This window comes from Pogona vitticeps, chromosome 13, assembly GCF_051106095.1.
Source record: "Pogona vitticeps strain Pit_001003342236 chromosome 13, PviZW2.1, whole genome shotgun sequence".
In the NCBI taxonomy this organism is placed as follows: domain Eukaryota; kingdom Metazoa; phylum Chordata; class Lepidosauria; order Squamata; family Agamidae; genus Pogona; species Pogona vitticeps.
Genome location: NC_135795.1, coordinates 17201391 through 17215735, shown reverse-complemented (window position 1 = coordinate 17215735; position 14345 = coordinate 17201391). Strand labels below are relative to the sequence as shown.

At 48.3% G+C, this 14345-nt stretch overlaps 1 protein-coding gene across 2 annotated transcripts; it reads left to right on the top strand.

Annotated features, from left to right (window-relative positions):
• Positions 1-226: 226 nt before the first annotated feature.
• BRAT1 (BRCA1 associated ATM activator 1) lies at positions 227-12563 on the top strand. Of its 2 annotated transcripts, none has more exons than XM_020802394.3 (14): positions 227-324; positions 1013-1190; positions 1570-1724; positions 2511-2658; positions 4013-4385; positions 4770-4889; positions 5622-5716; positions 6002-6120; positions 6975-7164; positions 7984-8063; positions 8553-8655; positions 9321-9419; positions 10072-10247; positions 10800-12563. In XM_020802394.3, exons 2-14 carry the CDS (start codon positions 1061-1063, stop codon positions 11511-11513), a joined length of 2502 nt encoding a protein of 833 aa, XP_020658053.3. In that variant the 5' UTR covers positions 227-324; positions 1013-1060; the 3' UTR covers positions 11514-12563. The 2 variants fall into 2 exon arrangements, with proteins under 2 accessions (XP_020658053.3, XP_020658055.3); XM_020802396.3 differs by lacking the exon at positions 227-324 and adding an exon at positions 638-714.
• Positions 12564-14345: the final 1782 nt, after the last annotated feature.

Here is a 14345-nt window from a genome sequence, read left to right as displayed (position 1 = left end):
TGGGGAAAGTATGCCAGTTTTTGACTACAACTCCCAGAGTCCCCTAAGAAAGGAGGAGGCCGGGCGGACTGACAGGCTCCGGGAGTTGTAGATTTCTCTCCCCACAGTGACTTTTTCCCCCTCAGACTCTCTCGAAGCCACACGGTTGGTTCCTCCCAAGTGCTGGCAAAAGGAGGCGGAAGTGGCGGCACCATAGAGCTTCCGTTAGCCCTACTGAGCATGTCCGGTGTGCCTGAGGCACCGCGCATGCTCAGTCCCCATCGTTAAGCAAGGCGGTTGGGTTGGGGGGTAAGGAGGAAGAGGCTTTATGTGCATGGCTTCCAGGTGAGGCTCTGATCTTCCACGTTGCGAGTGGGGGGGGGAAGCACCGCCCGATCCAAGGCGCACTTTTGCTTGGGAAGCACCCGCCCTCTCTCTCCCCCCCCCCCCGCTTTCCACTTTGCCCAACACGGTGTTTCCTTCCTGTCTGAGCAAAACTGCAGTGGTTTTAGTGATGCCCTCTGCAGGTTTACTCAGAAGTTGGCTCCGGCGTAATTCCTGGAGCCAGCTTCCGCCCTGTGGTGACCTGTGTTGGGAAGAAATGTTGTGGGAGGCAGGTTTCTTACTCCAGGGCAAAAAGGGGTAAGGCTGGATTTCTGCAGATGTGGCCTGGCTTTGCATTCCCAGGGATACCTGGGAGTAAGCAAGCTTTGCGGATCTTGCTCATTCGGCCAGGTAAGCAGGCACAGAATTGGGCTGAAGGCGGGCGCTAGAAAATAGACTGTAGTGGAGTCCACAGGTGAATGAATATCCATGCGCGCCGGTGCCTATAGACACAGAAACAGGCTTTCCTGAATCTTGATACTGTCAGCCAAATCAAAACAATAGCAGCGTGTGTGTGTGTGTGTGGAGGGAGTGGGATCCTCTGATTTCCCCCAACAGGTAATTTGAACCCTTCTGGGTCATTTAATGCAAGCTTCCATGTTGCGGTTTGATCTTCTCGTACAAATATGGATTTATCTCGCTACTGCAGGTTCTGTCTTGGCCCAAGAGAAAGAAGAACCCGGACCTCAGCCTCACCATGGACATCAAGTGTTCCCGGCTCCTGCCTTCTGTTTGCACCCTCCTGGCAGACCCAAGATGCCCCGTGTCAGATGATACTTGCTTGGAAAAGTTACTAGACTGGTTTAAGACGTTGACCAGCAGCGCTGGTACATTCCTGTTTCAGCTTTTTGTTTCGTAAAGGCTCCTTATGGGTAGAAGGAAAGCGGCTTTAGGGTTTGAGTCAGTGCCACTGACGTGTCTGGGAATAATATAACTCCTATTGTTAGGTATTATGCATTTCTTGTTTTATAATTTGAGTCAGATTATTTGCACTTATTTTGTGCTTCATTTTTAATTTGTCATGACATGGGGTTTTAACAATAAACTTCCTTCCTTACTGAAGGAGAAAGCCCCACTGAATGGATGGGATTTCACTGAGAACAAGACTTAAATCGGGTGTATGTGGTGAAAATGGTGCTTGGTCGTACCTAAATATATGAACGGTCTTTTTTGTATGGGTTTCCCCCCTCCCTGGTGTTTCTTCAGGATCCACCCTCCTGCTCTTAGAGGAGAAGCCATGCTTGACTAAATTGATCCTTACGGTGCTCGGCCAAGATGAGCCAAATCCTAGCATCCTTTCTTTCGTCCTGAGGCTCACAGGGATGCTGGCTGCGTCCGAAAGCGGTTTCCAACACCTACAGGTCAGCCAAGTTCCGAGCTGGGACGAGTGGTACCGGGTTACAAAGACCAATGGGTTGGTTCTAAGATCCCTTCCGTTGGGCCTTTCTCACTAGTCCCATCAGTAAAGAGAGAGGGTACATCCGTGGCTTACTATAATAATAATAATAATAACAACCATGTGCTGTCAAGTTAATTCTGACTTATGGTGACTCTTTTCAGGGTTTTCCAGATATATAATATTCAGAAGTGGTTTACCTTTCCCTTTTTCTGGGGGTGCCCTGGGACTGCACAGCTTGCCCAAGGCTATCCAGGCTGGCTTTTCTCTCAAGAGGCTCAGCAGGGGAATTGAACTCTCAATCTCTGGCTTTCCAGTCTGATGCCTAAGCCACTGAACCATCCCTCCAGATGGACTACAGTTCCCATCCCCCCACACCCCTGCTACACTGGCTAGAGCTGATGGGAATAGCAGTCCAGCCAACATCTGGAGGACAACACATTCCCCCATCTTGTCCGAAGACATTTTTTCACTTACAACACATATGAATGGGTGAAAGCACTGCAAGGGGCATTTACCCATCCAGACATTCTTGGTTTCAGTGTTACTTTTTAGCTAAAAATGAAGCTTGCAGCTTGTGGGAAGAGGGGGACCCTGGGGCTTCCCAGCCTCTACCCCACTTCTACCTGTGGCTGTGAGCCTTTTCTTTGGGGGACAGAGAGCTGTGCCCCAGGGCAGCTCTAGAAATCCAGGTGTGTGTTTTTCTCTAAATTTACAGGTGTGTCCCCCCCCCATTCTTTTGTCAATTCAGCAAGGGGAAGTGGTGTTTGCGGCCTTTGGCGAAGCAGGGCCCCTTGGCAGCGCGTTATGGGAAGACATGACCATACGGAGCGGCTGGGTGCAGGGCGTCTACACCATGCTGCAGCATTATAGTGCCTTTCAGTTCCTCTGTAACTCAGGTAGGTAAGCGTGGCTCGGATGTTTCTCCTTCCAAACTCTGTCCGTGTCCGTCACACCTGAGTCTCCCCATAAAAGGTGCAGGTTCTTTGATTGACTGAGGCATTCAAGCCATCCTTGACTCCTGTGGCTGACCTGCTGTGCAGTTCTTGTCGACAACACCCTAGTTTCCATGCCCAGTGGCACCTAAAGCAAAGCCGAGGGGACCGACCCTATCACATTTCTTCCCGTTTAGTCTTGCCTCCTCTTCCATTCTTTCCTCTATTGCTTCTGCCCTGGAAAAAAAATTGGGTCAAAGTCTTTCTCATTTTACCTGCCTTGCACAAGTGGCCCTTGGCACATCCAGTCGTACTGTTTTTGGTCTTTGAGCAGGGAGACTATTTTCAGTGGGGTGACTGCCAGCTTGTGTACATTGGAGAGACATGAAGGGGGCTTTATGCTTTGCAGTTTCCTTCTTAATGTGTCTTGACTGTCAGCTCCTTTATACAGAGGGATACCATCTCCCCCCCCCCCCCGTAAAGTGGTGTGCCCGCTGATTTATAGAAACAAACCATGTTTGTGTGCATGCATGTGCACTTGAGCACATGTGTGCACATGCATGCCCTAACACATGCATGTACACATACACAGACTACAGCCCTAACTCAAAGATAGGGCAATAAAAGGTGGAGTTGGGTGAAGCACAAGCCCCTTCTGCCAACAGAACCTTCTTCTGACTGCTCATCCCAGAGATCTGGGAGGGTCATTCTCTTTCACTAAGCGTGCAGCTTCACGGAGGACGCATGTGGAGTGGCGAGGGAGGAAGGAAGGAAGGAAGAGGACAGCCGCTGATCAGCTGAATCAACCTGGTGATCTGTCTCACACGTCTGCTGGCAGAACTGCTCTGTAGGCTGGGACCTGGGGGCAGGGTGAGAATGGAGCTTGGGTACGTCATAGCCCAACCTCCCTCAACTCAGTGATGTAGGCACAGGGGCTGGCACAAAGTTAGCTGAAGTGAGAGAAATATCCAGCATTTTGTAGGATGGGACGGTTCGGGACTTGGGACAGCTTTAGCTTGCTTGGGGTTGGCTGGTGAGGACCGCACTCCCACCTAGGAGTAAGTCTTGCTGAGCTTGACACTACTTTTAAAGTTCGTGAAGGCTCTCACACTTTGTTAGAAGGTGCCACCTTTAACCTTTTCTTCTTTATCTGCTGCCGTAATGACATGGTCTGACCAAAACATCTTCAGGTGTGCTATTAAATACCTGCCCCCATCCAGCATCTAAGTATGGTATTCATCTCCCAGTGCAATGGTAACCTGATCACAATATGCACAATCATGATCACCTTGCCCTTTCCTCTTTTTTTAAAAACCAGGAGCTCTCGACGTGATCTTCTCTCTCCAAAGAGATCGCAGCTTGTTTGTCGCTTCGGGAGCCAACCGGCTTCTCGCCCGCACGCTCATCATCTCTGCAAAGTCCGAACCGTCTCGCCTTCTCTGTCCAAAGGATTGCGATTGGCCGGCCTGTGCCCGAATGATCGTTGCTCGCACGGAGGAGTCTTTGCAATCCCATTCCGCTGCCTCCATCCAAGCGTCCTTGAAGTTGCTGATTACATTGTTTGAGCAGAACCAGGATCCATGGACTGAAATCCTTTGGTCGCGGATTGCGGAGACTGTTGAGTCCGTTCTGAGAGAGGATTCGGTGCAAGCGGGACATTTGCTGGTGGATCTGTTCCTTAGTATGGGAAGGTAGGCATCTGTTGAATCGAGAGTCATTTCTCTTTGATTATCCAAGGTTAGATCAGAGATGGAACCAGTTACATCATCTAGAACAACAACTGAAAATATCTGGGCTGCATAGATGCCACAGGCGTAAGTTGTGCTGCTCAGTCACATCGCTAGTGTGGTGAGCTAATCAGAGCATAGATATCAAGTTTCCGGTCCTCACGGAGCCGTGAAATTCACTGGAACTAGTTATATGCTCAGTCTCACTTTCCTTACAGGACTGTTTGGAGGATGAAGTGGCGAGGCATTAAACCGGTTTCTGGAATTTTTTGCAGAAAAGGAGGGATGTAACTGTTAACTAATAAAAAAGATCACTGCTGCATTGGGATTTCTCCTTCCCTCCTGTAGGTCTCCTGCATTTAGCTGTCCTGAATGCAGACTTTGGAAGCTGGTAACGCTTGCGCTGAAGAACTTAAGCCTGACCCAAGCTGGCCCCTTGGCCTTAGGACTCTTGAAACTCGAAGCATGGCAAGTACTGATGCTCCTTAAACTCCCAACTCAGTGCTTAAAAAGCCAGATCATTAAAACCGACAAGCAATGAAGTACTTTGTTAGACTTTGACACAGCCTTTGCCCGTCTTAGTGCCTTCCGGTGAGATCGGACCGCTGTCCCCATCCTTTCCAGCCAGCATGTCTGAGGAGGATGGGGTGAGTCGCTCAACACCCCTGGAGGGCGCCAAATAGAGAGGGGCTGCTTGTGGGAAATTATTCTGCCCTTATCCACAATGCCATGCTCGACCCGCTGGCATTCATTCCAAGGGCAACCGAGTGGCCGTCCTGTGGACCTTGATTAGGGCAGAGGTGGACAAGGGATAACCTCTCAGATGTCCTGGGACTGCTGTTCCTATCTGCCACAGTCAGTATGTCCAGTGGGGAGGGATGATGGGAACTGCAATCGAACAATGTCTACCAGACATACTTTACTCTCTCTTCTACTAGGGAGTAAGAGCCACCAAAAGTGATGGTGTTAAATGACTGAGCCTGAGACTGCACTGGCCCTAGACGTGGTCTCCATCCCCTGGCTGCAGGGAGCTAGACTAAACTGGGAGGCATGCCAGCCGATTTGAAACATCGGTTTCTGTCTGTGATATTTGGGGGAGACATTGTATGAATGCACAAACTAAAGGTGGTTACACTAAACCAGTGAGGTGATCTGCTGTTGAGGACACGGGGGAAACCGAATTCCTCTTTTCTCTTGAAGCCCAGCAGCAATTAAGGCACAAAGTCTGAATGTTCTCCTCCAGCCGATGGACTGCATCTCGAGGGCTGCTTCTCACTCTCATGTGGAATTCCCAGGTACGATGCTGATGTCATGATAGGCTTTCAAACCTACATGCCAATGAAATGTGGGCGGAGGGTGGGGTTAAACCCTTGGTATGGACCACACTGACTGGGGGAATCTCCGAGGTGTTGTCCAAGACATTTGGATGAGCATGAGAAAGCTGAGATAAAGAAAGCACCCTTTCTGGATGGAGGAACTGGATGACATACAACTTGGTTTCTGCTCCCCTTTGTAGACTCTTACCAGCTGTATTAGAGAAGCATTGGATCTGGTTTACACAATTCCCTCCTTCCCTCCAGGTTTACCAGATCAGCCTCCTACCAATCCTGCTTCCGTGGAGACTCTTCTTTCCTCCAGATCATCGTGTGTTGGTCTTCTGTGCCAAACACTGGCTTACCTTGAGGAGATCCAGTCCTTGGTAAGACCCAGAGCACCAGCTTTTTCCACCCCAGTGTAGTGCTGTAGTCCGGTGTATTCCATGGGTATTACAAATCCCATCATCTCTACCCAACATGTGCAGTGGTCAACAGTCATGCTGGCTGTTGGTGGCTGGAGTGGTATGAATTTCTGCAGAGGCAGCCGGACTGGTCTGTCGCAATGGCGGCACTAATGCTGTAATAAGACCATGACTTGATAATAGTGATACTTAGGTGATGCCTTTTTTTTAAAAAAAAAGATGCTCAACCACCGTTAACGATGCACGTGTTATGCTAACAGGCCTCATCAGCATCATAGGCAGAGGTGGCCTCATCCAGTTCTTCTTTACATTTTTTAATTGCCTAACTCCACACAGCCCAACTCCTGCTTCTGATTAAGAGAAGAAGCAAGAGCGCTGGGCTGTAAATGCCTCAGGACCACTCTCTTAGCAGGAAGCAGGGGTGACATCTCGTCGCCTGGAAAGACAGAAGCAGGTCTGGAGCTGCAGCGATGCCTCCGCCCCCAGGCAACCCTCCGGTTGTGATGAGACATTTTGCCGTTGCTAACCTCGCCAGCAGCGAGGAAGCCTCGGCAGCTAGACTTTGGCACCAGTTGGCGAACTGGATTTTGTCCACTCCCTGCGGTAGACAACCCACTTCTGGTAGAGGAGAAGCTGCCTCAGGTCCGATGGTGGATCCCTTTCCAGGATTTGAGGCAGGATTCTTTCCTAATGCTACCTGGAGATGCCACGGGGGATTGAACCTGGGGCCCTCGGAGTGACAGATACTGTACAGCTCTGATCGTGTGCTCTTCCATAAAACGGGATGGGAACGCATGCCCCTTTCCCTTCACCAGGCTTGCCTGTCGGCGATGGATTTCCCCCAGAAACCTTTGCTGCACTCTGTGGTGGCCATGCTGCAGTTTGGCATCGGCTCGGCTGTTCCGGCCAACTCCCTGGGAGCAACACTTGGCAAAACCCTCGTCGGCTGCTTCCGAGTTCAGCGGGCAGCCCTCGGCCTTCTTGGGGCGCTCTCGCGGTGGGCGAGTAAGTCATTCCTGTTTTCTGATTATGCGCACAATTATCTTTTGATTGTGGGATCATTTTGCCGCAGCATGTTAACACTCTAGAGGGCCCTTGGGTTGCCTTGAGGGTGCTTCTCGATTACGCAGCTTGTAAAGCAACACGGATTCATCCTGCGAATTCCCGGAAGGCAGAGCTTCAAGCATCCACACACACAAGCCCACTGGCTAGAATTATTTATTTATTTATTTATTTATTTTATTTATATCCCGCCTATCTGGTCGGTTAAGACCACTCTAGGCGGCTTACAGCATAAAATACACAATAAGTATATATATATATATATATATATATATATATATATATGTTTTTTGCATAGTAGAACACATTTCAACAAGATGGGGCAAATAGTGGAGGGAGGAGGAAAGCCGGCAGTCAACTAGGTGACTTCAGAAGGGGAGGCACTTTCGGTGTTGGCCCCCCCAATTACGGAACGTCCTTCCCAAGCTTGTGTACCACACACCTTGCTCTCTGAGATAGATTGCCCTGCGCAGCCTGTCCTGTTCTCCCAAGCCTTTAATGGCAGAGGTGGCCCAAGGCACAGTTTTAATTTCATGATGGTATCACTTCTGTGCTTTTCTTTTCTCAGCTAACAAGGCCACTGAGATTCCCCTTTACCCTGGCTTTGCATCTGCAAAACCTGAAGGGCTCCCCAGTCCTACTGAAACCTGGTGTTCAATTAGACGAGCAGATTTATCTTTGTCATTGCATTGTGAGTCCAGAGGTTCTGTTTATTCCAACTCGTAGTTCCAACTGTATATATATATTTTTAAATGCATGCAGCTTCAGTTCACGATGAAGCCGTGGAACAGGTCTTTGATATTCTTCTCGTGTACCTGAAGAGTCCAGATACAAGTCCCACTGTAAGTATGAGCTCATGCATATGCAGGCATAACTTTGCAAAGACTAAGGATTTTTCTCCCCTTCTCCACTCCACCTCTTACAAGCAGGTTTCCTTTTCCCTTTCAATTGTAACTTTAAACACTGGCTATTCCAACAACGTCTACCCAATTTCCTTTTCCCCCAATTCAAAATGGGTGGATTACAAATTGATGCTGAAGCTTTGGTTTTTCCTCCTTCCAACCCACCCCTTTTCCTTGCGTGTTGTGCCTTTCAAGGGACTTTTTAATTAGTGATATTTGTAAGCCGTTCTCGGGATCTTTTTAGCTAAAGGGCTAGCAGAAATTCTTTCATTGTTCAAATGAACAGATGCCATAATCACTACTGCCATAATCACTACTACCTTACACTTGGAAGGAAAGTTCTGTGCCCAAAGCTGGTAGGAGAATCTCTATTTGTCATCAGCCACCAGTATCGCAGATTTTGAGGGTTCCATTTGGTTTCCCTTGCAGGTTTTGAAGAAGGCGTTTCAAGCAACACTCAAATGGCTTCTGAGCTCCTTGGAGCCCTCCAGCCGTCTTCCCGGCGTTAGGCGGCAGAAACAGTTTCTCAAAGGTATAAATATAATGGCTGGCGATAGACAAACTGGGTCACGGGTGTATAATGAAGGAACGAGATGAAGCAGCTTGCAGGCTGTCAAGCGGATTGTTCCACTTACGTGGCGTTTTGGGGGGGAAAAAGAGGCACAGGTAGATTTGCAGGGTTGAGATGCTTGTGTGATCAACTTTGGGACTGTTGTTTTCACGCAAGACTCCCGAGATGCAGCGAGGGGAGCCTGGTCTAAAATTAGGGTTTAGAATGAAACATTGGGGGGAGATGATATATAGGGTTCTCCACCAGCCCATTTCTTTAAAAATGAGAGAGAGAGAGAGAGAGAGGTTTGAAGAGACTCTCTTAAGGCATATGTACTTGCTTTCGACTCAAGTCCAAACATTTTTCCTTTCATGGCCTTCCTCATATCTCTTTCCCTCTTAGCCTCCTCTGTGGTAGTACTAGCAATAAACCACTCACCTGGAAATGGCTTCCAGAGTACCTTATAAAATTTGGAGGTAAGGCTAAACATCAGGGCAGAAAAAGGAAAGGAAATGGGGGAAAGGAGAGACACCCAGCCGGTTGTGCTTGGATTGAGCAGCAGGAGGTAGGAAGGGCTATGTGTCCTCTGGGAGTCTTTTCTCTCTCTCTCTAGACTGTTATTCTCCCTGTGGCCTTTATTTCTGCAGAGATGCTGTCTGTGTTGCCGAAACGCATGTGCAGCCCAAGCTGGGAAGTGCGTGACTCAGCCCTGGAGTATCTCACGCTGGGGATGAAGCACCTGAAAGGTGAGTGCAGAGATGGCAATGCCTTTTCCCTAGACGGGGTTTATGGCGTAGAGGTCCTGCAGCACTGACATCAAGCCAAATCAAACCTCCAAAGTCAGAGGCACTCTACCTTGATTCTGGGGGGAGATGGCTTTTCCCCCTTCGTCCTCTGTCTGTCAGCTTCCAGAATAGCTTTTCCCAATTTAGTCTCCTACAGATGTTTTGAGCGTCAGATCCCATGATCTTTCGCAATTAGCATCACAGGTGGGGCCAGTGAAACTTGTTTAACATTTCTGAAAGGCACTGAGAGGCCGCTGGTTGCCCTAAAATTTACCTGAGGTCTTCCTGCAAAATAATAATCCCGACCAAACTAATACCTCTATCCTGATTTGGAAAAATCATCCCTGGCAGCCAGGAAACCAGTCTTAGAGGTTGAAAAAGGTTCTTCTTGGAAAAACAGGGCTACCACATCCAAACAGCAATGATTCCAAGCTGTAGCCTGTATACAACCTATGAGTGCCTTTGACAAATCCTTCCTTCTAGAGATGCTAAAATAAATGGCATTTCTCCAGGTCAGATCTTTCTATGAACGATATCAGGAGGATGCTTCCTCCCAAAGCAGATGGAAACAGGCCATGTGTTGTTGCAGCAGGGGCCCACTCTGTCTCCACAGGGCAGGAATGGTTCTGTCAAGACCTGCTCACCTCTGAAGTGCCGACACTTGTGGAAAGCCTCCTGGACGACCCAGAGAGCTACGTGCGAGCGAGCGCTGTGAAAGCCCTGGGACAGTTTCCCCTAATGGCGAGCTCAACAAGGCCTGGCTCGGATCACAATGGGAGTCATAAAGAGGTATAGCATTTAACTTGCCTGCAAAAGTGTTTCGTCTGTCCATCTCCCCGAGGCGGCACAGCAGGATCACACGCACCACCACTGCTCACATCCAGACACGTAGCCTTCAGGGATCTGTACACCAGGTTCCTCTAAATGCAGTTCATTCAGGAGCTGCATCTGGCACAGATGGCAGCCGCTGTGATGATGGCTGCTGCGTGGAGGTCAGATAACGCTGCCCTCTTTTCTGTCGACTGTACTGATTACCAGTTTTTCTGACTCTCTTTAAAGTGTTTTGTGTTCACCTTTTATAGCTCTTGCCAGTTTTTCAACCCCAGGGTTCCCCTAATGCTACTGTGACCGCCTTCCTGTCTAGGGATGGCTGCCATTCAGACAACCCGGTGATCCACATGCGAATGAGTTTGATACTCATTTATAGGTTTAGAACAGAGCCAGATTATGTTAATGCTGTAGTACTGGGAGATCTAGAGCAGACGGATGTTGAGATTGGATGGAAAGGGGGAAAATATACAGCTTTCAGATTCTGTCCCTTTTCTGCCTCTTGTTCTCAAGGCTGGTGCTGGGGTTCGCTTGCTGGAGATCTTGTCTACAGACGCCGAAGGCTTCCCTCGCAGAGCCGTGATTGGGGTCTTCACTGACTGGCTGAAAGAAGGCCACCCAGAAGTTTTGGCTGCCCCTGAGCTGTTTGTTTCCAAAGCGGTCCAAGGCGTGAAGGGGGATTTGGACTGGGAAGTCAAGGTCATGGCCTTGGAACTGGTGGAGGTCTTTGTTGCCCAAACCTTTGTCCGCTTTGGATTTCTTGAGTGCCCCTATGTAGGCGATTCCCTGCCAGCTTCCCTGCCTGAATTATTGCAGACCTTCTGCCGGGCGAAACTCTTCGAATTCCTCTTTGGAGCCCTGCGTGACTGTGACCGGCCGGTCGCTCTGAAAGCCTGTGAGGTCCTTCTCACCATGAAATCGAAGATTTGCAAAGGCAACTGCCTGGAGCAGGGGAATAGGTTGGGACTTGACGACACCGCTCAGCCAGCAGAAACCCTGGGGGGTGCATCTCCTTCTGCTTTCATCTGTCCAGACGGGGATTTGGCTGAGAGGTTTCCGCAGGATCCAGAGCGCTTGCCCCTGATTTTACAAGCGATGGACCTGGAGGGTTTGCAAAGAGCTCTGGATATCAGCAGCGACCACCTGGAGCAGAGTCCCGAGTCCCTCTTGCAGGATATCCTGTCTGCCGCGGGGAGTGCGGAAGAGAACGAAGCCGACTGCTACTAGAAAACAGGCCAGGGGAGGCTGCATCTGACTAGCTGCCCTTTGTCCCCAAGAGTGCAGAGGGCAAAAATCTTTTGTGAGAATTTCTCCTTGCATTAGAGGGGCGAGGGCTGCCATGGAGGAATTAGCCTGAAACACACTTCCAGAAGGTCATTCACAAACAATGATACAAGTGGGGGGGGGGAGAGAGATCAAAATGATGTAAGGAAATCAAGAGACATCTAAACTAGTGGGGAGAAATCCCAAATGACAGTGTTTTCAGAAAAACACAAGAATTTAAGACTTGGTATATAAACCCCTGCAATACAAAATCCAATTGTTTGCATGCATGGAGTGAAGCCATGTATTAAGGCAGATTCAGATGCACTGCTCTCAGAAATGACAGCATACAGTTAATGCATTTGGGCCAAAGACTGAAAGTGGACAGCGAGTTACCTTATGACTCCCCAGCCGGTGTTGGACTGTTGCAGCCACCCTCCCATCACTATTCGTTATGTTGACTGAGGCCAATGGGAACAGAGATCCCCATGTTGCCCACCTCTAATTTCAGTGTCACCTGTTAGCAGTGCATTACTGATGAATATTCAGAGGTTTTAAACGGAAACCCAGGTATAACTTGATGTCACGTTGCAGATCTCTGAAGAGTGTGCAAGAAACACTGGCAGAAATCTTGTACCAAGTTGTGGCTAGAGTAGGCCACTTGAATCAATGGGGAGTCAACTTTTCTGTAAGTTCCATTGATTCAATGGGTCTACTTCAGCTGTGATGTGGTATTGGATTTCCGCCAGTGTTTTGCTGTATACCATCACAGTCTTTGTGAACATGGAACCAGTGCTGGACTGGGGCTTTCCAAATAAACAATGTCCGACCACTCTCAGACTGTTGAGAGCCCATGTATAGGTTTTGTGTTAATATTTTGCTAATAACACCACAATTGCTAGTGGAGTTGAAACTTATTCCTTGTGGGCTTGTCATCTCTGCAAACCGATGAACACTGCGGGTATTTTCTAGCAATATTGGTGTCTTGTTGCCAATAAAAGGCTTTTTGTTTCATTCTGTTTTTTTTTAATATGACGGCTTGACTTCATTGCCTTAAACTGGGCATCCTGTTCGCGAACAGTCACAACTTGATTTTCTTTTGGTGGGAATGTTAAGATCTTTCAAGAAGATGTGGCTCATTTCACCGAGGAAAAAATGTTAGTAACAGGGAAAGAAGGCTCAGAAGCAGTGAATTTTTTAATGCCAGAAACCATATTTGCTCAAATTAAAATAAATACAGTGGTGCCCCACTAGACGATTACCTAGCAAAACGGTTTATTCGCTAGACGATGAGTTTTTTCAGTTGCTATAGCGCTTCGCAAAACGGTGTTTCCCATGGGTGGTTTTCACTGGATGATGTTTCACACTGTGCTTTGCAAGACGGGGGGTTTTTTGGGACCGTTTTTCGCAAGATGACGATTTTGACAGCTGAGTCCGCGCTTCGCAAAATGGGCGTTTTCGGGACTGTTTTTCGCAAGACAGCGATTTTGACAGCTGATCAGCGCTTTACAAAATGGTTTTTCTATGGGTGATTTTTGCAAAACGACGATTTTTCCCCATTGGAACGCATTAAATGGATTTCAATGCATTCTAATGGGGAACCGCATTTCGCAAGACAATGTTTTCGCAAAACAGCGATTTTTATGGAACAAATTAACATCGTCTTGTGGGGCACCACTGTACTGTAAATATATAGCATGGCTATTCCACTAATGGAGCAGCTGCATACATATCTATAGATCCGGCATGGAGCAGATGTAGGATTGCTTGATTTGACTGCAAACCAAATCATATTTGCTAGGGAGCAGGCTCCACTGGGTCTTTGAATGAACATGTTTCAGACTGACGAGTAAGGATAAAAGAATAGGAGCCTGCTATTTAGGAGGAGCTTCGTGGCACAGCAGTTACACTGCAATACTGCAGTCGAGACTCTGCTCACAACCTGAGTTCAATCCCAGGCTCAGGTAGAAGTTGACTCAAGCTTCCATCCTTCTGAGGTTGGCAAACTGAGTACCCAGTTTGTAAACTGCCCGGAGAGAGCTTTAAGCACTATGGGGGTGGTATATAAGCAGCACATTTGGTTTCTTTTTACTGAACTCCTGAAACACAGACCTCCTGGAAACACAGGTCAGGATTTTTGCAGAGTGCCACTTCCTTTCCGTGAGACCTGGTGCTTCCCTTTTCAGGCAATAAATCAGCCTGGGCCAGCAGCATCACTATCACCATCTTACCCTCACTTTCTGGAGCAGGTTTTCAAGTGCTCAGACCTGCTGCAAACAGAAGACACGGTTGCTAAGTGACCGGCATTTGTGCAGAGCTATCGCAGTTTTGCTAAGTACTTACAAGGTTGCTATTGTTTAAAGGTCTCCTATTGCTTAGGAATCTGTCTATAGAGGATGAAAATGAATCATCTGCATATGGAACCACCACCGTGATGGCCCATTATTGTCAAGCGGTGACTGCAAATGCCAGTAAGAATGGGACTGGACTCTGTCTCAGGTATGTGCATGTGCTGGAGATTTCCGGGCCCTCAACAGTGCATAATTCAAGAATTTTGAAGTGCTCCGTTTAAAAAAAAAAACAATTGGCCACATGCTAGCTCTGAGATTCTGGAAGTTGCAATCCAAAAGAGCAAATTACAAGATCCCTCCAAAATCTCTGGAGGTACATCTGTGAGGGTTCATTATTCTTCGCCTCCCCCCGAACCAAATAAACTCAGAGACTCGTTTAAACCAAACACTTTGTCTTCATTTATTAACGGGGGTAGGGGAATGGAAAGGTCCATTAACGTGGGAT